A 21,057-nucleotide genomic window follows, 5' to 3' on the forward strand; every position below is an offset into this window, starting at 1 on the left:
AATCAGAAAAACTGCTGCCTAATAGCTCTGTGAATTTCCCAACTCACTCTCTGAACTTTTCTTTCAAATCCCAAAAAGGGGCAATAGCCTCTACATCTGGGATCAAAGTATATAAAATGTCAAAAACTTCCATCTAAACTATAAATTACTATGCATTATGTTAACAATGTTGGATCTGTAGACTTTGGTGGGATGTGGTGGGAGAAAGAAGGCAATGTTTTCTAAATGATGCATTTGAAACATTTTCCTACCTCAAAGCATATGGAAATAAAAAGGTAACTTACATCTTTCTAAGCAGCCACCTTCATTATTCAGTTTTCTACCAGGCAAGGAATCACATGCAGCACTGAGAGTCCAAAAGTCCCCAGGGAGAGTGTCTTGGACTTGACAGTGTTGTCCCAGAATATATACATGGACACATGCAAACTTGGTTTTCTTTTTTCTTTCTTTCTTTCTTTTTTTCTTTTTCTTTTTTTTTTTTTTTTTTTTTTGAGACAGAGTTTTGCTCTTGTTGCCCAGGCTGGAGTGCAATGGCACGATCTTGGCTCACTGCAACTTCCACCTCCCTGGTTCAAGCGATTCTCCTGACTCAGCCTCCCAAGTAGTTGGGATTACAGGCATGTGCCACCACACCCAGCTAATTTTGTATCTTTTAGTAGAGACAGGATTTCTCCATGTTGGTCAGGCTGGTTTTCTAAGATGCACGGTGGGTTATAGGGGACTTCCATGTTCAGAAACTTAGACCAGGATTTTGTCTTAGCATTTACTCTTCCCAAGACCCTGCTTCTTTCCTTGGGAGGAGATACTGTTCTTCAGATGAGTGACCACTAAAAACCTAGCCACTCAGCACCCCCACCTCTTGAATTCCTCTTGTCACCCCATCATATTCACTGCCAGATATTTCTACAAACCCCATTTCACATGCCCTCAGCTCTTCTTCCTTGCTTCACCCAATTTTCTCTCAGAATCTTTTGTTTTCTACTTGTCGCTACCAGTCTTCAAGAAAAATCTACATACTCGACATACTATTAAAATAGAATGAGACTGCACCGGCGTTTCACAGGTGATGTATCTGTTAAATGCAGTGGCAAGACTGTCACCTGTGTCTCTTCCTCTGGCAGGCGATGGCAGATCATAAGCATTCTTTTACTCCAGGCAGTTTCCTGAGAACTGCTGGGGAGGTTGCTGGCAAGGTTCACTAGACGCACTTTCCTTTGACTTTGTAATTTTGCATGGAGTATTGACTGCAAATCTTGAGGCGGGGAAGTTAGAAAGCTCCTAATTCAAAGTCGAAGGCCCCGATGTACTTTGATTAAAAAAGTCTCCCTGACCCCCTGACTGGGAAGTGTAAGACATGGTGTTGAAAGGTACAGAGACCCCCTGAATCCATGCTGGGCTTTGAATTCCAATCATGCTATTGAGGAGAAAGGGGCTCACTGATGTTTCTTTGCTAATTAAGAAGAGAGTCCATGCTTAGCCTACTTTCTACATTTTATAACTCAAATCCTAGCTTTGAGTTTCTTGCCCTTGGCTCTGGTAAAAGGCAATAAAAACTCAAAATCAGACATCCATACTAATTCGTTTCTCTGCTGATTCCCTTTTTAGATCTCAGGTTTATCATCTGTAATGATCAACATCATGGTAGCTAAAACATATTAAGTTCTTCCTAGATGTCAGTGTCCATGTGGCATTGTGGTGTATGATCTTATTTACCCTTAGAAACAGCTCTATGGGCTTGCCACTGATTACCTTCGTATTTTGTTACATGTACTGTTATCTAAAAAGGAACCGAGGACAGGATTCTTCTTTTCAGGTGCCACAGTTATGGGCAGTGATGCCACTAAGCTTGCTTCAGCCTTAAGGACAAACCCATATATCAGCTTCTTCATGTATAAAATGAGAAGGGTGAAAACAGTAATTTTATGGGTTGACCATCTAGAACACATACAATGTTATCTTTTATGGCTCAATATAAACATTGTCTGCTCTAGACTTTCTGGGTGTGGTTCTTAGCCTGCTTCAGCCTCTGTTTTGAAGGGAAGTGTACTGTTGTACTTACATTCAAATTACCATCTAGGAATGTTTGTGCAGATATTTATTTGGAATATATATTTTACTGGGGCGATGTAGTAGAACACAAAATTTGGATTGGAAAGGAATGACTTCGTAATTGCCACAAGTAAAATGACTCTTGTGTTATTCATCAAGTTATCTTTCCGGGTATAGTTTGTAAAATCCTCTCATTTGCAGAATGAGAAGACTCTTTTAAAATATTCTAAAATATCCCTTGCAGTTCAACATTCTCAGACACTTTGTTACAGGTGAATCCCCATAGGTTAAACATCAGCAAGATTTGTTGAGTGCAACTCAGTTTGAAACAGGCTATACTCAGTTTGGAAGTGAAAAGAGAGAAATATAATTGTCAACAATAGCAAAGATTACATGACCAGCTCTCTACTAAATACTTTACCAGTGTTTCCTCATTTAATCTTCAAACCAATCTTTTTTTACACATGGGAATATGTAATTTACTTTCACATAGTCACATGGCTAGGAAGTGGCAGGACAAGGTTTAGAACTGGGTTGTTTGAGACTTACCTTTGCGTACACCCTAGGGAAAGTAGTTGTTTGGGGATATTAGAGCCCTGGTTTGGCCCCTCCCCACTATTATCATATACTGTTTACCCATCTCTCAGACGTGTGTTTTGTCCTCTCTTGGCTGCATTCATTTCATCTATGGAATGGGGGTATTTTCAGCTATATTACTGAAATTCTCCAACTAGACCTGAAACCCATGTGTTCTGGGACTCTGTAATGATAACATGTGAAAGAACTTTATTTCATGTGCTGTCAGTCTTGAATGGACATTTAATCAGGAAGACTTAATTTTTTTCTAGATTTTGTTCATAGCCCTTAGCACTCACAGGATCCTCAATAAATATTGTCTCATATTGAGAATAAAGAGAGCGCAAAGACTGTTTGATTATTATATGAGAATAATTGAATAATCACTGGATTTTTACACCTCAATCATCGATTAGAAAAGATTGAGTGGAGAGAACACACACACACACACACACACACACACACACACACACACTCAGCTAATGACTATTACAGTTTTCCTAGTGTACTGTGTCACACTTGACACAAGTCTGCTTATTTATTGTCACAACGGCGCTGCAAAGAAAATCATTCCCTTCAGCAGCATGAGCTTGCTCATTACAGTAATTTTTTAAAAGAAAATAATGAACCAAAGTACAGAGGAAGCATACCCAGAATTCTTTTTTTTTTTTTTTTTTTTTGAGATGGAATCTCACTCTTGCTCTGTCTCCCAGGTTGGAGTGCAGTGATGGATCTCAGCTTACTGAAACCTCTGCCTCTTGGGTTCAAGTGATTCTCCTACCTCAGCTCCCCAAGTAGCTAGAATCACAGGTGCATGCTACCATACCCAGCTAATTTTTGTATTTTTAGTAGACACAGGGTTTTGCCATGTTGCCAGGCTAGTCTTGAACTCCTGACCTCAGACTATCAGCCTGCTTTGGCCCAGAATTCATTATTTAGCCTTCTGTTCCCTGGTGCCCCTTTGATGAGAGAAGAAGAGCTTGTTCTAGGTGGCTATTAGATGATGCTACTGTATTACTTTCCTTATTCTGCACAGCAGCAGAAAGAGTGGCTGCTGGACCCTTCTGGGACATAAACACATCATAATTCAGGGTCTTTTTGCTGGTAATCCAAAATCCAGTTATGAAATTATTTGATTAAAACCTAGAAAGAGATCGGAGACCTTCAGCAGCTCTTCAGATTTGGAAACTCTAAAATAATGTAGAAAACCCAGGATTTTTATTCAAGTGCTCTGCCACAAGGAAAACTTTGTAGAAAGTGAGACTTGTGTTCACAGACTAAGAGTGGAATCCCAGCATGGCAGATACTGATGGAAAACTGCTCAGAGATGCTAGAATATTCGTCCTTTGATAATGCTAGACTCTGAAAGACTCCCGCTCTTTTAGATTTGATTTTGTAACTTGAAGTATTGCTTACTATAATTCTGAATTTAAACTTCATAGGTTTGGTTGTTTTCATCTGTGGCGCTTCACTTTCCTTTTTTACCTTTTCCTTCTTTTTTCCTTTGTTTTCAGGTTTACTTTGTAATGACCTCTCCTTTCTTTTTCTTTTTCTTTTTCTTTTTTTTTTTAATTGCATTTTAGGTTTTGGGGTACATGTGAGGGGAAGGAAGGCGTTCTTTTTATTTTTTAACTAGCTGGGACTGCCACTCTAATTGATATAAAATGGCAGTCTTTAGGGCAGTGTAAAGATAAATACCTAGTGTCATAAACAGGAGTAGTACACTATTGGGAATAAAAATATTCTAGGAGCAAAGTCTAATGAAATTGAAGCTGTGACTTATGAATTTCTCCCCCACCAAACCCTTTTTATAAATTTGGCATTCTTTCCTAATCTGACAAATGTTATCATCCCTTGTATCTATCAGCGCTATTTCTTACTTTCTTTTTTTTTTTCTTTTTTCAAATTAATAAAGAAAACTTCCTTTTGTTGGTGGGAGTAAGGTATGTCTAATTATTTGGTCCTGTAAAGCCATCTGCCTAGTGATGAGCACAGGGTGTACATCCTACCAGCAACATGAAAATGCGTGATAGATGCTCACAGACGCTCCAACGCTCCCTCCTCTGCTCCTGACTTCTTGCTCTCCTCTTGATGACTTAGTCAAGGAATGTGAATTTTCAGAAACATTTTCTAGATTTTGTTTGGGTAGCTGTTTGACTTAGTCTCTACCCTCAGGCTTAGATAGGACTGCTAAAACACCCTAATGGGACAATTCCTAAGTGGTCCAATCTGCATTGGTTGGTAGTTTGGAATGTAAAAGGGGACTGGTTCTGATCTCAGCCAAGTCTCAAGACTGTCACCTCCACCCCCCCCCCCACTTTTTACAGTAATATAATAAGCATAAAATGTAGTATAATATAATGTAGTAGGATATATTATTATGCTTGTTTAGAAACCCGGTTATGACAGTTGGTTTATTTCATTCTATTAACTCTGTTTCTATGTCTTTCTTTTATGAAGATTGTGAATTTCCTGATGGGAATTTTCTGATGCAGATTCAGCTAACATGTACTGAGCTCCTTTCGCATGCTAGGACTTCTAATTCTCACATAGCACTGTAGATAGGCAGGATGTGCATGCAGAGACCGAGTTTAAGGGAAGCATTTTGTCCCAGGCCATATGGCAACTAAGTGACACGTGATAAATAATTAAGGATGGAAAGTAATTCCATCTTAGGTCTTCCAAATTTCAAATATGTGCTATTTCTTTTCTATACCTGAGCTTCCTGAGTTTTTATACTTATATGTCTGTCTGCCGTAGCACCCAGCACAGTGCCTTGCTCATAACAGGTTCCCAATAAATGTTTAATGAATACAGATATATGAAGGGCTTTTCTGTGGAATATATTCTGCTTTGAATATGTGAGGATAGATTTGGGACAAACATCCTAGCTCTATATTCAGGCAACTTTTTTTTTTTTTTTTTTTTTTTTGCGCTACCACTCAGGCAAAAGTAAGTCAATTAATCTCTCTGTCTCCGTTTCCTGGCATGTAATGTGGGAATGGGCAGGAAAGCCCTAGAGGGTGTTGTGAGATTAATTAGTTAAAATGTATACCCTGCTATATAAATGCTAATTGCTGTCAGGAGTGTGGGTTGGATTTTCCAGTGACTTGGCTTTGCAAAGCTTTGCACATTTCCATTAGTCCTCTGTGCCACCAAGTCTCAGCCTTAAGAAACCCTTTTGGCTGAGAGAAATGATGACTTTGTGGTTCTCCCATGTTGAGAGGCCAATTTAGAGGGGACTTCCACTGTGGAGTAAACTGAATAAGAAGGGACATTCTAAACAAAAAAGTAATTCTTGTGTCAGTAATTTGCTAAATTCCCTTTGCTGTTAGTAGAGACAAATGTATTTGCATAACAGCTTTTTCCTGTCTTTTCTGAGGCAGTGAATCATATAATTAATTTGGTATTACATGACACTCCAGCCTGTTGCCATAGATTTTATTTTTATTTCTTCATAGAATAATTTAAAAAAGCGCTGACAAAACAGGCTCAGGTGGCTGTCTAGAGAACTTAAATACTCACAGAGCTCATTTCAAATGGGCAAATACCTCAAAGAAAAAGCTCAATAATAATAATAGTAATGTTTATGAATACTAATACATATATTGTCAATCTCTGTGGTACAGGAGGCTGACTCACGTTATAAATATATTCATTTGGTTTATAAAACACCATGTAAGGGAGATACTTGGCAGGTATAATTATTTCTTTTCCCTCTAAAAATGTGTTGAATTTAATTGAAGACATTTTGAATCTATAGATTGGGCCAGAAATCTTGGTGATTGATTTGTATTCAAATTTTAGTATGTAAGATATAAATGCTTTTTTAAAAAGTGTCTGGTCTTTATTTATTAACTTACAAAAGGAAAATTCTACCTTCCTTTCATTATTAATCAAGATAGGCAATACTAGCTGCTATCACAAATCTCAGTAGCTTAACACAATAGAGATTTATTTTTCACTCATGTCACAGCCTCTCGAAAGTAAAGTGACGTTCCTGAACAGCTCTGCTCTGAGCTGTGTCAGGCCTCCAGGTTCTTCCCATCCTGTGATGCTAACTTCTCAAAAATTTCTGGACTTCAGGGCCTCCATTTAAGGTAAAGAGAACACCAAAGATTATGCAGAGGATTTCGGGTTGTACAGCATTTCTGCCTACATTTCACTGGCCAGAGGAAAACCCCATGGCCCCAACCCAATTACTAAAGATAAGTAGTTTTCACGTAAGTCAAGAAAAACAGAATTAGTGGGCATGTAGACAGTCTCTACCAGTCTGTTCTTGTGATCACTAAAAATCCATTTCATAAATCCCCCTAAATTGGTCTGAGTATATGCTTGCATGTTAAGTGTTATGTTAGCTCTCCGTTTCTATCTCCTCTTTCTCAATTGGCATTCTCTTACTTTTCAAAAGAAAAATCTATGTGTCACTCATCACCTATCTTATTATTAATTTTTGTCCAGGGCTATAAAGACTTACACTTATTATATTGATGTCAGAATGTCTCCTTAATAAGGGCACTGTTAACTGCCAGCAGACCTTCCTTTTTCTCTCCAATTTACCAGTGTTTCTCTTAAGAGTGAATCACGACATCAGAATGTGATCTTGTGGCCCAAGTTGGAGTGGTCGGAATTGATACACTTTGTAGAGTTGGGTTACAGGAAGGATTCTAATTTCCATGTAATAGTCTTTCCTCTACCATCATGTAATTCCAGTCAAAAAAGTGCAGTCTTGAGGGAGATGCTTTTGCAAAACACATAAAGAATATCTGTAGGAAATATCAAAGGCAGTGACATCTTATTTTATCTAGGCAACAAACCTAGTACAATGAAGATCTAGACTCTATTTGCTATCCAACTGCCTTTTTTTTCCTTACTGTATACTTTATAATTCAGAATAAAGTGACTGTCAAGCCAATACATAGCAACACCATTTTTGGAAATAAAACATAAAATAAAAAAAAAAAATTTTAACAGAAAGTAGGTATGATAAGGATGGTTTGACATAGAGTGGATGTACCAACTGTATTATATGGTAGGTATTTTCATCCTTCTTTCCTTTCTTCCTTTTATTCTAATTCTTATTTTAATTAATTTGAAAGCAAATTATGTGTGGTTTTTTTAAGGCCCATGTATTAAAAGACATATCAAAATAATTATATTTTTTCTGTCTTAACTATCCTCACTTTTACTAATATCCTTCTCAGAGGCAGCAACTTGGGTATCTTCTTTCTTCTAACATTTTTCATCTATATTTTGCTAACCAATTTGTGTACATTGTTATCTTTTGTGCAGTCAACCCTAGGCACTATCTTTTCGCTTTTTTATTAGAGTAAATGAGGGTGATCTCTCTGAAACTGCTATCCCTTCTACCCATTCTTCTCTACAGTTCATATTTGGTTGAACTAATAATCATTTTATTAATATTTTCACATATTTATGAACTATAATTCTATTATCTTTCTTAGTTTTTGAAGTTATTAATGGCATGCTTTTCATATGCTTATTTTATTTTTTTATTTTTATTTATTTATTTTTTTTTTGAGACAGAGTTTTGCTCTTGTTACCCAGGCTGGAGTGCAATGGCGCGATCTCAGCTCACCGCAACCTCCGCCTCCTGGGTTCAGGCAATTCTCCTGCTTCAGCCTCCTGAGTAGCTGGGATTACAGGCACGCACCACCATGCCCAGCTAATTTTTTGTATTTTTAGTAGAGACGGGGTTTCACCATGTTGACCAGGATGGTCTAGATCTCTCGACCTCGTGATCCGCCCACCTCGGCCTCCCAAAGTGCTGAGATTACAAGCTTGAGCCACTGCGCCTGGCCGCTTATTTTAATTTATATCTTTTTGTAACCATTTTCATAGCTTTCAATTGCCTTTTAGCATCATTTTTCACATTTTTCACATTGTTAATTTTATCAGATAATCCACCAGTTGCAATTATTTTTTCACTTACGGGAGGTTTCCAGTCCTATTACCTACACTGGCTCATCACCAAGCCCTGGTGCATAGCTTTTATCCTTGGATCTCCTTCACTGTCATTCTGAGCCTCCCTTCTCTCTGTTGAATTAAAATCCCCATTCCCAATCCTAGGTTTTTTCCATTACTGTTTTATTCTCTCATTGTGGTGGCAAAAATCCCCTGAAGCTCCTTGATAAAGAGGACACGATAAATTGTGGAGTCCCAAGGTATCTACATTTGTCACCTTCACACTTGATTATTTTGTTATGTTTAGATTCTATACTGGAAATAATTTTCCTTCAGATGCATCACTTCATTATCTTCCAGCCTCCAGTCTTGTGTCTGGGAGTTTTCAAACCATTCTCATTCCTAATATTTGGTAAAGTGACCCTTTTCTTTTCTTACTCCCTGGCAGTTTGCAGAATCTTCTCTTTCTCTATAATTGTTTTGAAATATTTTTGTGGTGTAAGTCTATTTTCATCCATTATGCTAGGGAAATTGATAGGTCCTTAGAAGGTTGTATAGTTCAGTTCTCAGATTTTGTTTTTTCTGTGAATTATTTAATTGAGAATTTTCTTTGTATTTTGGGTTTTTTTTTATTGCATTTTAGGTTTTGGGGTACATGTGATGAACATGCAAGATTGTTGCATAGGTACACATGCACACGAATGTTCATTGCAGCACTGTTTACAGTAGCAAAGACCTGGAACCAACCCAAATGCCCAACGATGATAGACTGGATAGGGAAAATGTGGTACATATACACCATGGAATATTATGCAGCCATCAAAAATGAGGAGTTCACGTCCTTTGTAGGGACATGGATGAACCTGGAAACCATTATTCTCAGTTTTTTGGTTTTTTTTTTTAAGGAGATCAGGTCGGGGGCTCCTCTTATTGAGATACTGAGAGTCCTGGACTAAGTTTCTAACTTTCTTGTCTATTTTCTATTTATTTTTCTTTCTACTCTGCTTTTTAGGAAATCTTTAACATCTAAGAAAAAATATATATTAAAATTTTTTGTTTTAATGGGCTTTTTTCCCCTCTGAATATTTCTTTGTTATACCATCTTGTTCCTGCTCCATAGATGAAACAGATTCCTTGTCTCTCTGAGAATGTCAATAGTATTTTGTAAATGTTTACTTTTCCTTGAATAATTTGACTTTCTCCAAGTTTTTTTTTTCCTTTGTTTGTTTTGACATTACATTTCTTGGTAGAGATTTTTCTTAGATTATCTGCTCAGATTTAAGAAGAAGTGATTAAGAAGCTGATTGGAAATTCTAAATGTGGGTGTGAAGCTGTGATACTTGTTAAACTTGAGCGTTTCTGTTGGATGATGTGGCTGCAAAATTTGGTAAAGAGCTTCTGATAGTAAGATTGCTAGATCTTTCTTCTTAAACTGGCCAAATTTTCCACAGAAGATTCCTTCATTTTCTTCTCTGGAGAGTAAATGACCGCCCTCATCCTTGGAGCTGAGTGAAGAAAATTGTTCGTACCAGAAGAGTGGACTTGGAACAAAGGATGTAACTTTTTGATATGGCTGTCATCCTGTCTTCTTTATTTTACCAATCTTCCCTTGTCTTCAGTTTTGAGCTACCTGACTGCATTTGCCAGGATAGGTTATTGGTATTGGTAATAAGCAAATACAAATTATCTATGCCTTAAAAGAACAAAGTTGTATGGTATGCCATCCATCGAAGGACCCAAGCTAAGGGGTGTCTGTCTCTGCACTTTCATATTAGCCAAGGTAGAGGAAAAGGGAACTTTGTAAAATATACCCCACCTCTTGAAACATCTACCACAAAAAACACTGACCACATTTTCTTGGTCAAAGTAAGTCACATGGCTGCTCCTTACTTCAGAGGTGTGGAAAAGTACAATTGTATAATATGCCTGAGATGAGAACCCATAAATATTGGGTAAATAGCACAAATGACTCTTTATCTTGCTGCTGATAGTTCCTGGGTCTTTTTAGCATCCTGAACTACAGATTGGTTTGTTTCCCAGTTCTCTGCTGCTGGTTTAGGATTTGTCTTTTTAGGTCTGCTAAGCCTGTTACCACTTGTCCATGTTGGTATCACTGTTGTCTTTTCTCCTGTAGTTCCAGTTACTTGGGATTATGTATTAAAAATATTTTATTATTATTATTTATGTTTTTGAGACAGAGCCTTTCTCTGTCACCCAGGCTGGAGTACAGTGACACAATCTTGGCTCACTTGCAACCTCTGCCTCCCAGGATTAAGTGATACTCCTGCCTCAGCTTTCTGAGTAGCTGGAATTACAGGTGCCCACCACCATGCCCAGCTAATTTTTGTATTTTCAGTAGAGACAGAATGTCACCATGTTGGCCAGGCTGGTCTTAAACTCCTGACCTCACATGTTCCACCCACCTTGGCCTGCTGAAGTGCTGGGATTGCGATGTTAGCCACCATACCCAGCCAAAACTTGGGTTATAATTTTATGTAAACTTAATGAGCTAACTCTGCACCTTTGCAATGTTAATGCAAATATGTTTAAAGAATATGGTACTTTATAAAATATATTATATTACAAATGTATATTGATATGAACATTTTGATTTTTCAAATATTTTTCAAATATTTCGCTGTATATTGAATTTTAAAAGTTGCTTCTAAATGAAAACATAGCAACAAATAGTCATCTGTTGAGTTTTGAAAAAACAATTTGTTAAATTTCCCAGAGCTGTATTACTTACATGACAAATCCTTTTGCAAGTCAGAAAGCTTCAGATTCTTTGCTTTTATCAAAATCAGAATAATGACAAGTGAGTTGTTTTTGCAGTTATCCATTGCTACAAAAATGTTGCCTTGCAAAGAAGCACAAATTTCAATGACTAAACTTCGTTTTTTTAATTTCATTTTTTTTTTCTTGTGTGGCTTAGTTCATCTAGGCTGGTATTGCTCTTGTACCTTTGGTCAGTTATGGAAAGCCAGATAGCTATACTTTTGGAAGTGGGCCAGCTGCCAGCTGGGGTGTCTCAGCTGTACTCTTTGTGGTCTCTTATTTATGAATATACTTTCCTGGACTTGTTCTCGTGGTGACAACAGCGTTCCAAGAGAAACAGCAAAACCTTTTAAGTTTTAGGCTTAGATTCTCACACACCACACAGTAATCTTTGCTGCATTTTGTTTGCCAGTATAACTCACAAGGACAGCCCAGATTCAAGGGGTGGCAAGATAGACTCGTGATTGGAAAACTCCCAGTTTCTAATTGCAGAAGATGTGGATACAGGGGAAGGGGAAAACTAGGGCTGTTTTTGCAGACTCTGCATTCCAGCGTTTTCAAGTGATTGTTAGCAATAATGTTTGATGATAAAAATATAAAATGGTTATACATCTCAGAAGGAATTTAAAGAATTGAGTGACCTTGTAGAACTAAGCTCCTTTAGTTCCTTGTTATAAACAGATTTTCCCAGTTCTTACACGTAAGCAACCAATTTTCAACTAGTACCTAAAACTCTCATTCAAAAGTAGCCCTTCTATATTACTAAGACATGATTTCCAGTACAACCTTTATATTTTATAATCAATAATTACTTATAAAATTGAAAACATATTACATTTATAAAACATTTCAAAAAATCTTTTTAACACTTAGGTCTTTACATATTACACAAAAGAATAAAATGATGAAAAATAAACTAACAAACATAAGAATATATTCCATTACAGTAAATTTACATGTGGAGATAGTGGAATTAATGTAAGTTCAAGGGGAAAAAGAAACTATGGAAAGTTATAATGGTTAAAAGAAAGCCTTTTGCCTATTTTTAGTTTGGATATTGGTGGACGGCAAATCACTGTTCCACTGGATGTAGTTAAAAGAATGATATAACTCTTTTCTTTCAAAATGATATTACCTATAATGGGACACTAAATATATTCTTTCCAATTATATTTAGCCTGAAAAGTTTCAGATGTCAATGGAAATGTAGAAAAGATTATAGAGTTAAAAAATACATACATAAGCATGTGTATGTGTGTACATTAGGGACCTAAGGGGAAAATTGCTCTTAGGTGATGGTTTTGTGGCTCAAAGGACTTCATCACCCCGCTCTCTTGTTCAGCCTTCCTCTGGTGACCTCAAGAACCCTCCATTCAAATATTACTCTTAAGAAAATGAATCTTTACCTAGTTTTAGAAAATAAGTCTTTTCTTATTTTCTTAAAGAAAAAATTCTTTTAAAAGTTTTTTTTTTAATTTCTAAGTGCGTGATTACTTTTATTTATAAAGAATAAATTGTAAGAGCCATTACAAGTTTTATTTGACTCTGTCAATGAAACTGTAACACCTTTAGCTCTGAATGAGTATTCCACCAAGGAGTATCACTGAGATCTCTTGATTTCTTGAGGTCTACCATCATCTGTCCAATGAAGTAGACAGTAGACAGTAGATACATGTGTCTAGCGCAGATTGAGATGTAAGTGTAAAGTAAGTTGAATTTTGAAGATGTACCACGGAAAAATTATGTAAATATAAAATCGCTAATTATTTTTATATTTTAGATATATTGGGTTTCACAAAATATTAAAATTAATTTCATCTACTTTGATTTACTTTTGTAGTGTGGCAACTGAAATGTCTGAAATTACATGTGTATTTTGCATTATAATTTCTACCGGACAGTGCAGATCTAGCCCAAAAATCAGAAGATCTAGGGCTCACTGGAAGTCCTTTCTCTTACAGTTTCCTCCTTAAACCATTCTCTATTCCACAAAGTGAAAAGCCGCATGACGTCTTTTTTAGGTGAAGTCTTCTCCCATACCTTGCAGGGCTTATGAGAGTCAAGCTATCAGATCAAATCATTATTCAAGAGCTACTCAGAAAATAAAACATAACACTTCATACCAAAAGTGTCTACTGTATGCAGTTATTAGACAGAGCCTAGAAGATGACCAGAGAGAGAGGTTCCTGGAAAACACTGGTGTCCTGAGGAGAAGGTGTGTTCTTGGGAGGCCTTTATTGTGAAATAACTTATCTGCCTTTTTTTTTTTTTTTTTTTTTTTTGATTATTTCAGAACGCTGTGATGACTGGGGACTAGACACCATGAGGCAGATCCAAGTGTTTGAAGATGAGCCAGCTCGCGTCAAGTGCCCACTCTTTGAACACTTCTTGAAATTTAACTACAGCACAGCCCATTCAGCCGGCCTTACTCTGATCTGGTATTGGACTAGGCAGGACCGCGACCTTGAAGAGCCAATTAACTTCCGCCTCCCTGAGAACCGCATTTCTAAGGAGAAAGATGTGCTTTGGTTCCGGCCCACCCTCCTCAATGACACTGGCAACTATACCTGCATGTTAAGGTAGCCTGATTCTTGGCAGTGACTTTCTCTTTTCCCCTTAGTTACTGGGCTTTTTTCCAGATGATCCATGTGCTAGGAAGCTGGGTAGAAGTCGAAAGCATTCAGATAGAATTTAATCAGGTAATTCTCCCTTGTTTAGCTGAAGGAGGTATGCAGAGAAAACGGCTGTGGCCCTTAGAATGTTCTCGGAGGGAGTTTCTTTCCAGAGCCTGAGACATATCGAAGTTGTCTAAAAGTGGAGCCTTGTTATTTGTCCCTTCTCATGACATCAAGACGTGCATACCTTTATGCTCACCTGGAGGCATCCATTTCTCTAGACATTGAACAGGGCGGGGAATAGAGCTCATTTGTATCTGTTACTCTTGGCATCTTTCAAAGTACCTGACACAGAAGAGAAATTCAGGGTCCATTAATACATGTGATGACTCCCAAATATTCTTTTACTTTTTCAGTGTGGAAACTGAAATGTCTAGAATTACATATGTGGTTTGCAGCATAATTTCTATTGGACACTGCAGATCTAGCCCCCAAATCAGAAGACCTAGAGCAAACTGGGAATCCTCTCTCGTTTGCCCAAGGTTTGCCTTTTCAGTTACAATTTCCTCCTTAGAACTTTCTCTGTCATAATGTTCTCCCAAATATTCTTTTGGGGGGCATGACATGTATGCATGTATGACAATGCTTTTTAAATTTCTACCAAATTTCCCCTGAGAAGCACGAGATTACCATATCTCTGGCAATCTAAGAATATAACCCAAGCAATTTACCATTACTGTAAAATTTCTTTCAAATCCCTTTTTTTCCTTGAAAGTTTTGTAGATTATATATTTTATTCTACAGTATTCCTTTTTTAAAACTGCATTATTGTCATTTTTGCAAAAACAAAACAAAAAGAAAAAAATTAATTTAAAAAACCTGAGGCTTCATCAAATAATAGCCATTTTCAGGGTTAATTCTAATTCCCACAGTCACTTTTTAGCTACCAGGCTTGGCTTTGTTTTCTAAACTCCCAGGATTATTTGTTTTTAACAATTTCGTGCTATTTAACAGATGTGTTGCGTTGCTAGGGCTGCAATTACAAAATACCACAGACTGGGTGACTTAAACAAACAAAATTACCTTCTCACAGTTCTGGAGGCTGGAAATCCAAGATCGAGGTGTTGGCAGGGTTGATTTCATTCTTGGTGCCTCTCTCCTTGGCTTCTATATGGCCATCTTCTTTCCATGTCTTTACATGTCTTCCCTTAATCTCTTCTAATAAGGATGCTAGTCATAGGGGATTAGAGACCACCCTTATGACCTCATTTTAGCTCACTTATGTCTTTAAATTTTCTGTTTTTAAATACAGTCACATTCTCATGTACTGTGAGTTAGGACTTTAGCATATACCTTGGGGTGGGGTGAAACAATTCAGTCCATAACAATAAATAATCACAGATGTTTTTGCTTTCATGAAGAGTAACTATTCCCTGATGGAAAACTATTACTATGCTTTGGTAAATGTAAGCTAAGTTATGATTATGTGGAAAAGAACCTCCTTTCTATCACAGAAAAGCCTTTGGACTGCTGTGTTCTTCGGGGTTGGGGGTGCAGGGGAGTGTCTATAACCTCTGAAGGCCCTTCTGAGGCTCTCATAGGAAACTTCTATTTTATTGGAGTGGATTTTAGACTGGTATATGGATTTCTGAGGATCCTGAAGTACTCACGTTCTTATAATTTAGGTTCTAATACAACTTGGTAGAAATTAAAGCAGATTATAGTGGAAAGAGCATTAGGAGAAGACAGAAAATAGGCTATCACTTCTACTCTGCCACTACTTAGCTGGTGACCTGAGGCAAGTCCTGTCCATGTCTGAGAGCTGTGGTATCTACATCCACATAGTAAGAGAGCTGGCATACATGCTTGTTGAGCTCATTTTCATCTTTGTTAATTGTTCATCTGTTGACATATCCCAATGGGAAGAAGTCATCAGGAGCTTTCTATTTAACTATGGTCTCTACTGTGCATCTCAGTGCATCAGTACAGGTATTATTTTTTTCTTAATTACTTAGAACTTGCTTGTAGCTCTTCCACAAATTTCTCTAATCTTCTTTTACACTATAGAAGCAGGGCTGTGTGGATGTTAAGCCCTGCATATACATTTAATGTTATTTATCAACTTCCAGATTGGCACCTCTTCCATTTACATCTCTATCTCCAATGTTCCTCAAGTGAATCTAGAATTGAAATTTTCGGGTAGGAGCACTACACAGTTTCCTGTCTCACCAAGGAAATGTCTAAGCCGAGAATGACCTTAAACTGAACCATGTAGAATCATAGGCCCAAATGCCTTTAAGACCATAAAGTTAGTTTCATCTTTCAGTATTTTATTTATATTCTTACCCCAATCCTGTTCAACTTTGGGAGCTGAGTCAATCCAACTACTGTTCTTTACATTTTGAAAAAAATCAGAACATATATTCTTATTTTAAACTTGAATTTACCTTATATAACTTTCACCTATAAAATCCATTTTCCACGTGGCAGACCTTTTGTTATTTGTAGGTAAGGGTGATGCCTGCCAGCCCCCCTTACCACCTTCCGAGTATTGGCACAAGTCATCTTTAACACCCCTCCCTCCATCTTTGAGAATGCATCCTCTACCCCTTCCATTATATTTAGTCTGCATTCATGAGTCATTTTGATACTGTAGACAAAGGTCACAAAAATGGGCAGACATAGACTCCTTATCCCATCACCCTATAAAAAAAAATCAGTTGTTTTTGTTATTTTATATTCTTTTTTATGTTTTCCTATCTGTAGACACAAGTTTTACGTTCATTCCATTTATTTAATAATAAATATTTATTAAGCAGTAACTCAAAGTTAAGACACTATACTAGATGCAATTAATATAAGAAAAAATAGTCTTGTAGGACTTATATTTTACAGAGGATATAGACACATATATATCTATAAAAAATCTAATTTTGAACTATAACAAATTGAATCAAGGAAATATCCAAGGTGCTCCGTAAATGACAGACCTAATTCAGATATGAGGTGGGAGAAGATAACAGAGAAGTCCTGCGTGTGATATGGAGGGGGTGAGGGAAGTAAGCCCTTCAGGCAGACTCAACAACCTGTGTGATCATTATAGGGCAAATACAATTCCCCAGACATCCTCAGGAGTTGAATGTGTTTTTTCCTTCATGCCTGATTGTTTGTATATGTTCTCACAACAACTTTGAATGATTTTACTACAGTTTTCTTTATAATATTCCATTTGTCACATTTCTCTATGGCTTTTAATGTTTTTCCTTGCTGATATGTCTCTGGATGGGCATCTTTACTATGTGCTGCCTCTCTTCCCTCTTTCCTATCGTTCTATTATGTGACACAATATCTAGGCATAAGATTACTAGGGCAAAAACTAAGGCTTTTTTATGATCCTATAAACATGTTTTTTTCCCAAAGGTTGCTTATACCGTTATTGACTCTGCATAAATATGCCATTCATGCCTCTGCCTTACCTACCCAGTATTATTGAGAATGTTTTAAGTGTTACATATATACACAGTTATATTTTGCTATGTCACACAGCAGAATAGGGGATGTATTTTGAGAAATGTTTTGTTAGCTGATTTTTGTCATTGCGTGACCATCGTAGACTGTAGTTATGTGAACCTGGATGTTAGAGCCTACTACACACTTAGGCTGTATGGTATAGTCTATTACTTCCAGACTACAAACCTGTGTAGCATGTTGTGGTACTGAATACTATAGGCAGTTAGAACACAGTGGTAAGAATTTGTGTACCTAAGCTATCTAAATATAGAAAAGACACAGTTAAAATATAACATAAAAGAGGGAAAAAATGGTACACCTGTACAGGGCACTTACTATGAATGGAGCTTGTAGGACTGGAAGTTGCTCTGAGAGAGTAGGGGAGTGAGTAGTGAGTGAATGCGAAAGCCTAGGGCATTACTACACACTTTTATTTGTCTGACAGTGCATAGGTTTGTTTACACCAGCATCGCCATAAACATATGAATAATATGTTGTCCTGTGACATTACCATGACAATGATATCACTAAACAATAGAAATTTTTAAACTCCATTATAATCTTATGAAGCCACCATCCCATATGTAATCCATCATTAACTGAAATGTCATAATGTGACACATGGCTATTTATATACACTAACAAACACACATTTAGGATCACATCTGAAAGTATAAATACTTTAGTACATTAGTTAATTAATGGTGCCTTTTTTATTCTATGACGTCAATTGCTGGAGGAAATGCCTCCTCTTCCGTTTTATCTCTTACATGAACTTATATATATAAATGATGTCTCAATATGTAGCATTGCTTCACTTAGTTCATTTTAATGTGGTTGCTATGTGAGATCAAATGCAAATACTACCCATTCATTGTATGTTTCTTTTTCAGGAACACCACATATTGCAGCAAAGTTGCATTTCCCTTGGAAGTTGTTCAAAAAGACAGCTGTTTCAATTCCCCCATGAAACTCCCAGTGCAGAAACTGTATATAGAATATGGTATTCAGAAGATCACTTGTCCAAACGTAGATGGATATTTTCCTTCCAGTGTCAAACCGACCATCACTTGGTATATGGTAAGGAAAATTAGACTATATTTTATTCTCTCTAATGGCGTATTAAATGACAATACTTATTTGCTGAGTTATATGTATAAGCAAAGGTATTTCTCTTCAGATTATCTGATTTGTTACATAATAACATTATGGAAATATTTTACCACATCTTCATTTTGTACCATTTTAAAGGAAATGGTATAGAGTACTTTGTCTCAGGCCACAATTTTTGAAATTACTCTAACTAGAATATCAAAACTACCTTATTTTTGTTAACTTCATGTGAAATACATTTTAAGAAACGTTGCCCACTTCTAGTTCCTGCTTCATGAAGTCATAAGCTGTTAATTTATGTGGCAAATTTCAACTCCTTGATTTGTCAGTACTGCATTTTATTATTTATGTATGTTTTCTTCTTTGCCGTCATTTGTGGGCACTGTCCATCTAAGGCCTCTTCCACATCTGAGGGATTTGGAAAGTGTTTAGCCAAAATATATAAGTGTTGGGAGGTAGCAATTGTAGTGGCAACATAGCTTTTTAATTGCTTCAACTTTCTACATACACCAAAGCCAAAACCCCATGGACAGAAGTTATAACATAACTCAGTGACATGTTATCCACATGAACCACTTTTGATAAAGTTAACTGAGACAAACCACCAGCAACCTGAGCCCATATGGGATCAGTGTTTGTGAAGAAGGAAGCATCTGGAAGTAGTGTGGTGTCTGTCTGACTTGACAGCAGGAGAGCACTGAAAGAGCACCAGGTACTTACCAGAGAGTGTGATGAGCCAATTTGAGAACAGGAGCTGAAACTGGGAGAGATTTCACTCTCTGACAAAGGGTGGTGCAAGAGACCTAAAACAAGAGGCACTGAAGGGGTGGGAAAAGGTGTAGTTCCTCACAACTCTGCAATATGACCAGCCATGTTAAGGAGAAGGTACAGAGAGTAGAATCAAAGGTAACCTGGATGAGGACAATATATAGGAAGGAAAGAGAAGGACTGGATAAAAACAGAGCAGGAGAAGAAAGCCAAAACATCTTAAGACCAAGACATCATAGTTTTGAAAAGATAACTTGGTGAACTTAGAAAATCCTTTAATATTTTAAAATTCAGAAAAATCTACTGTTTCCTAAATGAGCTAAAAGACGTTTTACAATGTTATAAGATGTGAAAGATAATAAGAATTAGAAACATCCAAAAATTATATATATTATGTAACTCCATACAAACTTAGAAGAAAATAAATCACTTTAGAAATGAAGCTAATCTAAGAGAAAGATAACAAAATAAAACACAATAGACAACGGAAGATTAATAGAAGGTGAAAGGGAGAAAAAAATTAAAATTAAAGATAATAAATAAATAAATGGCAAATACAATAAGAAAATTAGAATGGCCATAAGAATATCAGATAAAGTGGGCAATGAGGATTACCAGAGATAAAGATGACATTTTATAATAATGAAAGAATCACTTTATCAGGGAAACATAAAAATAACAAAAACTTATGTGCTTAATAACAATGCTTTAAAAATACACAGCAAAAGTTGACAGAACAGAGAGAAATAAAAAATTCTACAAACACAGTTTGTTGTAGATTTCAAAAGCTGAAAATTTTAAATTCTGTCTCTGCTTAAGTTGTTAATAATACAACTTAGGAGTCAACTTGAAGAGTCTTCTGTTGGCCAAAGATGAACAATTTGAGCCTAAATAATTTGAATTCAATTGCAATAGTTTAAATCCTGTGAAGTCAGGTGAAATTTTTAAGTTCATAATGACATTTCCACAAAATTTCATGAATGATATTTGGATGATAGGAAATCAGTTTATTATCTTAAAAACTGGTAAAGGAGAACAATCAGGTTCTCATTCCAGTTTTCCTGGAAGACATGTAACATTGGCTAATGAAGTGTTGTAACGGACTGTGTTTTGCAAAGTGTTTCTAATAATAAATGAAAATTTAATGATACAATTAGAGCATCATCTTCTTGCAACTCTTAGTGTATTAAATATAAATCTAAGCATTTAAGCATCAAAGACTACTAACATCACAAGATAAAAAACCACCAGACATGTTTCTTCTGACAAAAGAAGAAAATATTGTCTATTGATTCATATTACCAAATGAATTAAACCTGAGTCTGATTAAGCCTTTTGCTCCCACTGTCATTTTGCAGGAGATATGTAAATATCATAGGAATATCTTGAACTGCAGCATGAATATGTCATCAATAAAATCTAGTCTATGTGAATCTCTATGGGTCAGATGTTCTGGGTTCTTCAAAAGATAAATTATAAGAAAAGGAATGTCGTGAAATGGGACTGTATAGATTAAAAGAAACATAGGCATTTAAAAAGTAGAACTGTAACATCTAAGCATGCACATGTAGGTGAAAAATATATAAATAAAGTGATTTTACTTTATAAGTATAGACAGTGACTACTTTGGAAAGTAGTAAAGGAGGTATGATTGACATGGGCCATGAAGAAGGCCTTCAAGAGGGGTTGGCAAAGTTTCTCCAATTTGGGTGGGAAAATTCGT

The 21,057-nt window shown here is 36.5% G+C and overlaps 1 protein-coding gene across 5 annotated transcripts in view; it reads left to right on the top strand.

Annotated features, from left to right (window-relative positions):
- Positions 1-21,057, top strand: part of IL1RAP (interleukin 1 receptor accessory protein) — a 142,491-nt gene that overhangs the window by 73,010 nt on the left and 48,424 nt on the right. For all 5 annotated transcript variants that reach the window (XM_010337724.3, XM_074404704.1, XM_074404703.1 and 2 more), the window contains exons 3-4: positions 13,622-13,907; positions 18,347-18,533. In XM_010337724.3, coding sequence (XP_010336026.1) covers positions 13,622-13,907; positions 18,347-18,533 — 473 coding nt within the window. The remainder of the gene's footprint in view (positions 1-13,621; positions 13,908-18,346; positions 18,534-21,057) is intronic.

Source organism: Saimiri boliviensis, chromosome 8, assembly GCF_048565385.1.
Source record: "Saimiri boliviensis isolate mSaiBol1 chromosome 8, mSaiBol1.pri, whole genome shotgun sequence".
Classification (NCBI taxonomy): Eukaryota; Metazoa; Chordata; class Mammalia; order Primates; family Cebidae; genus Saimiri; species Saimiri boliviensis.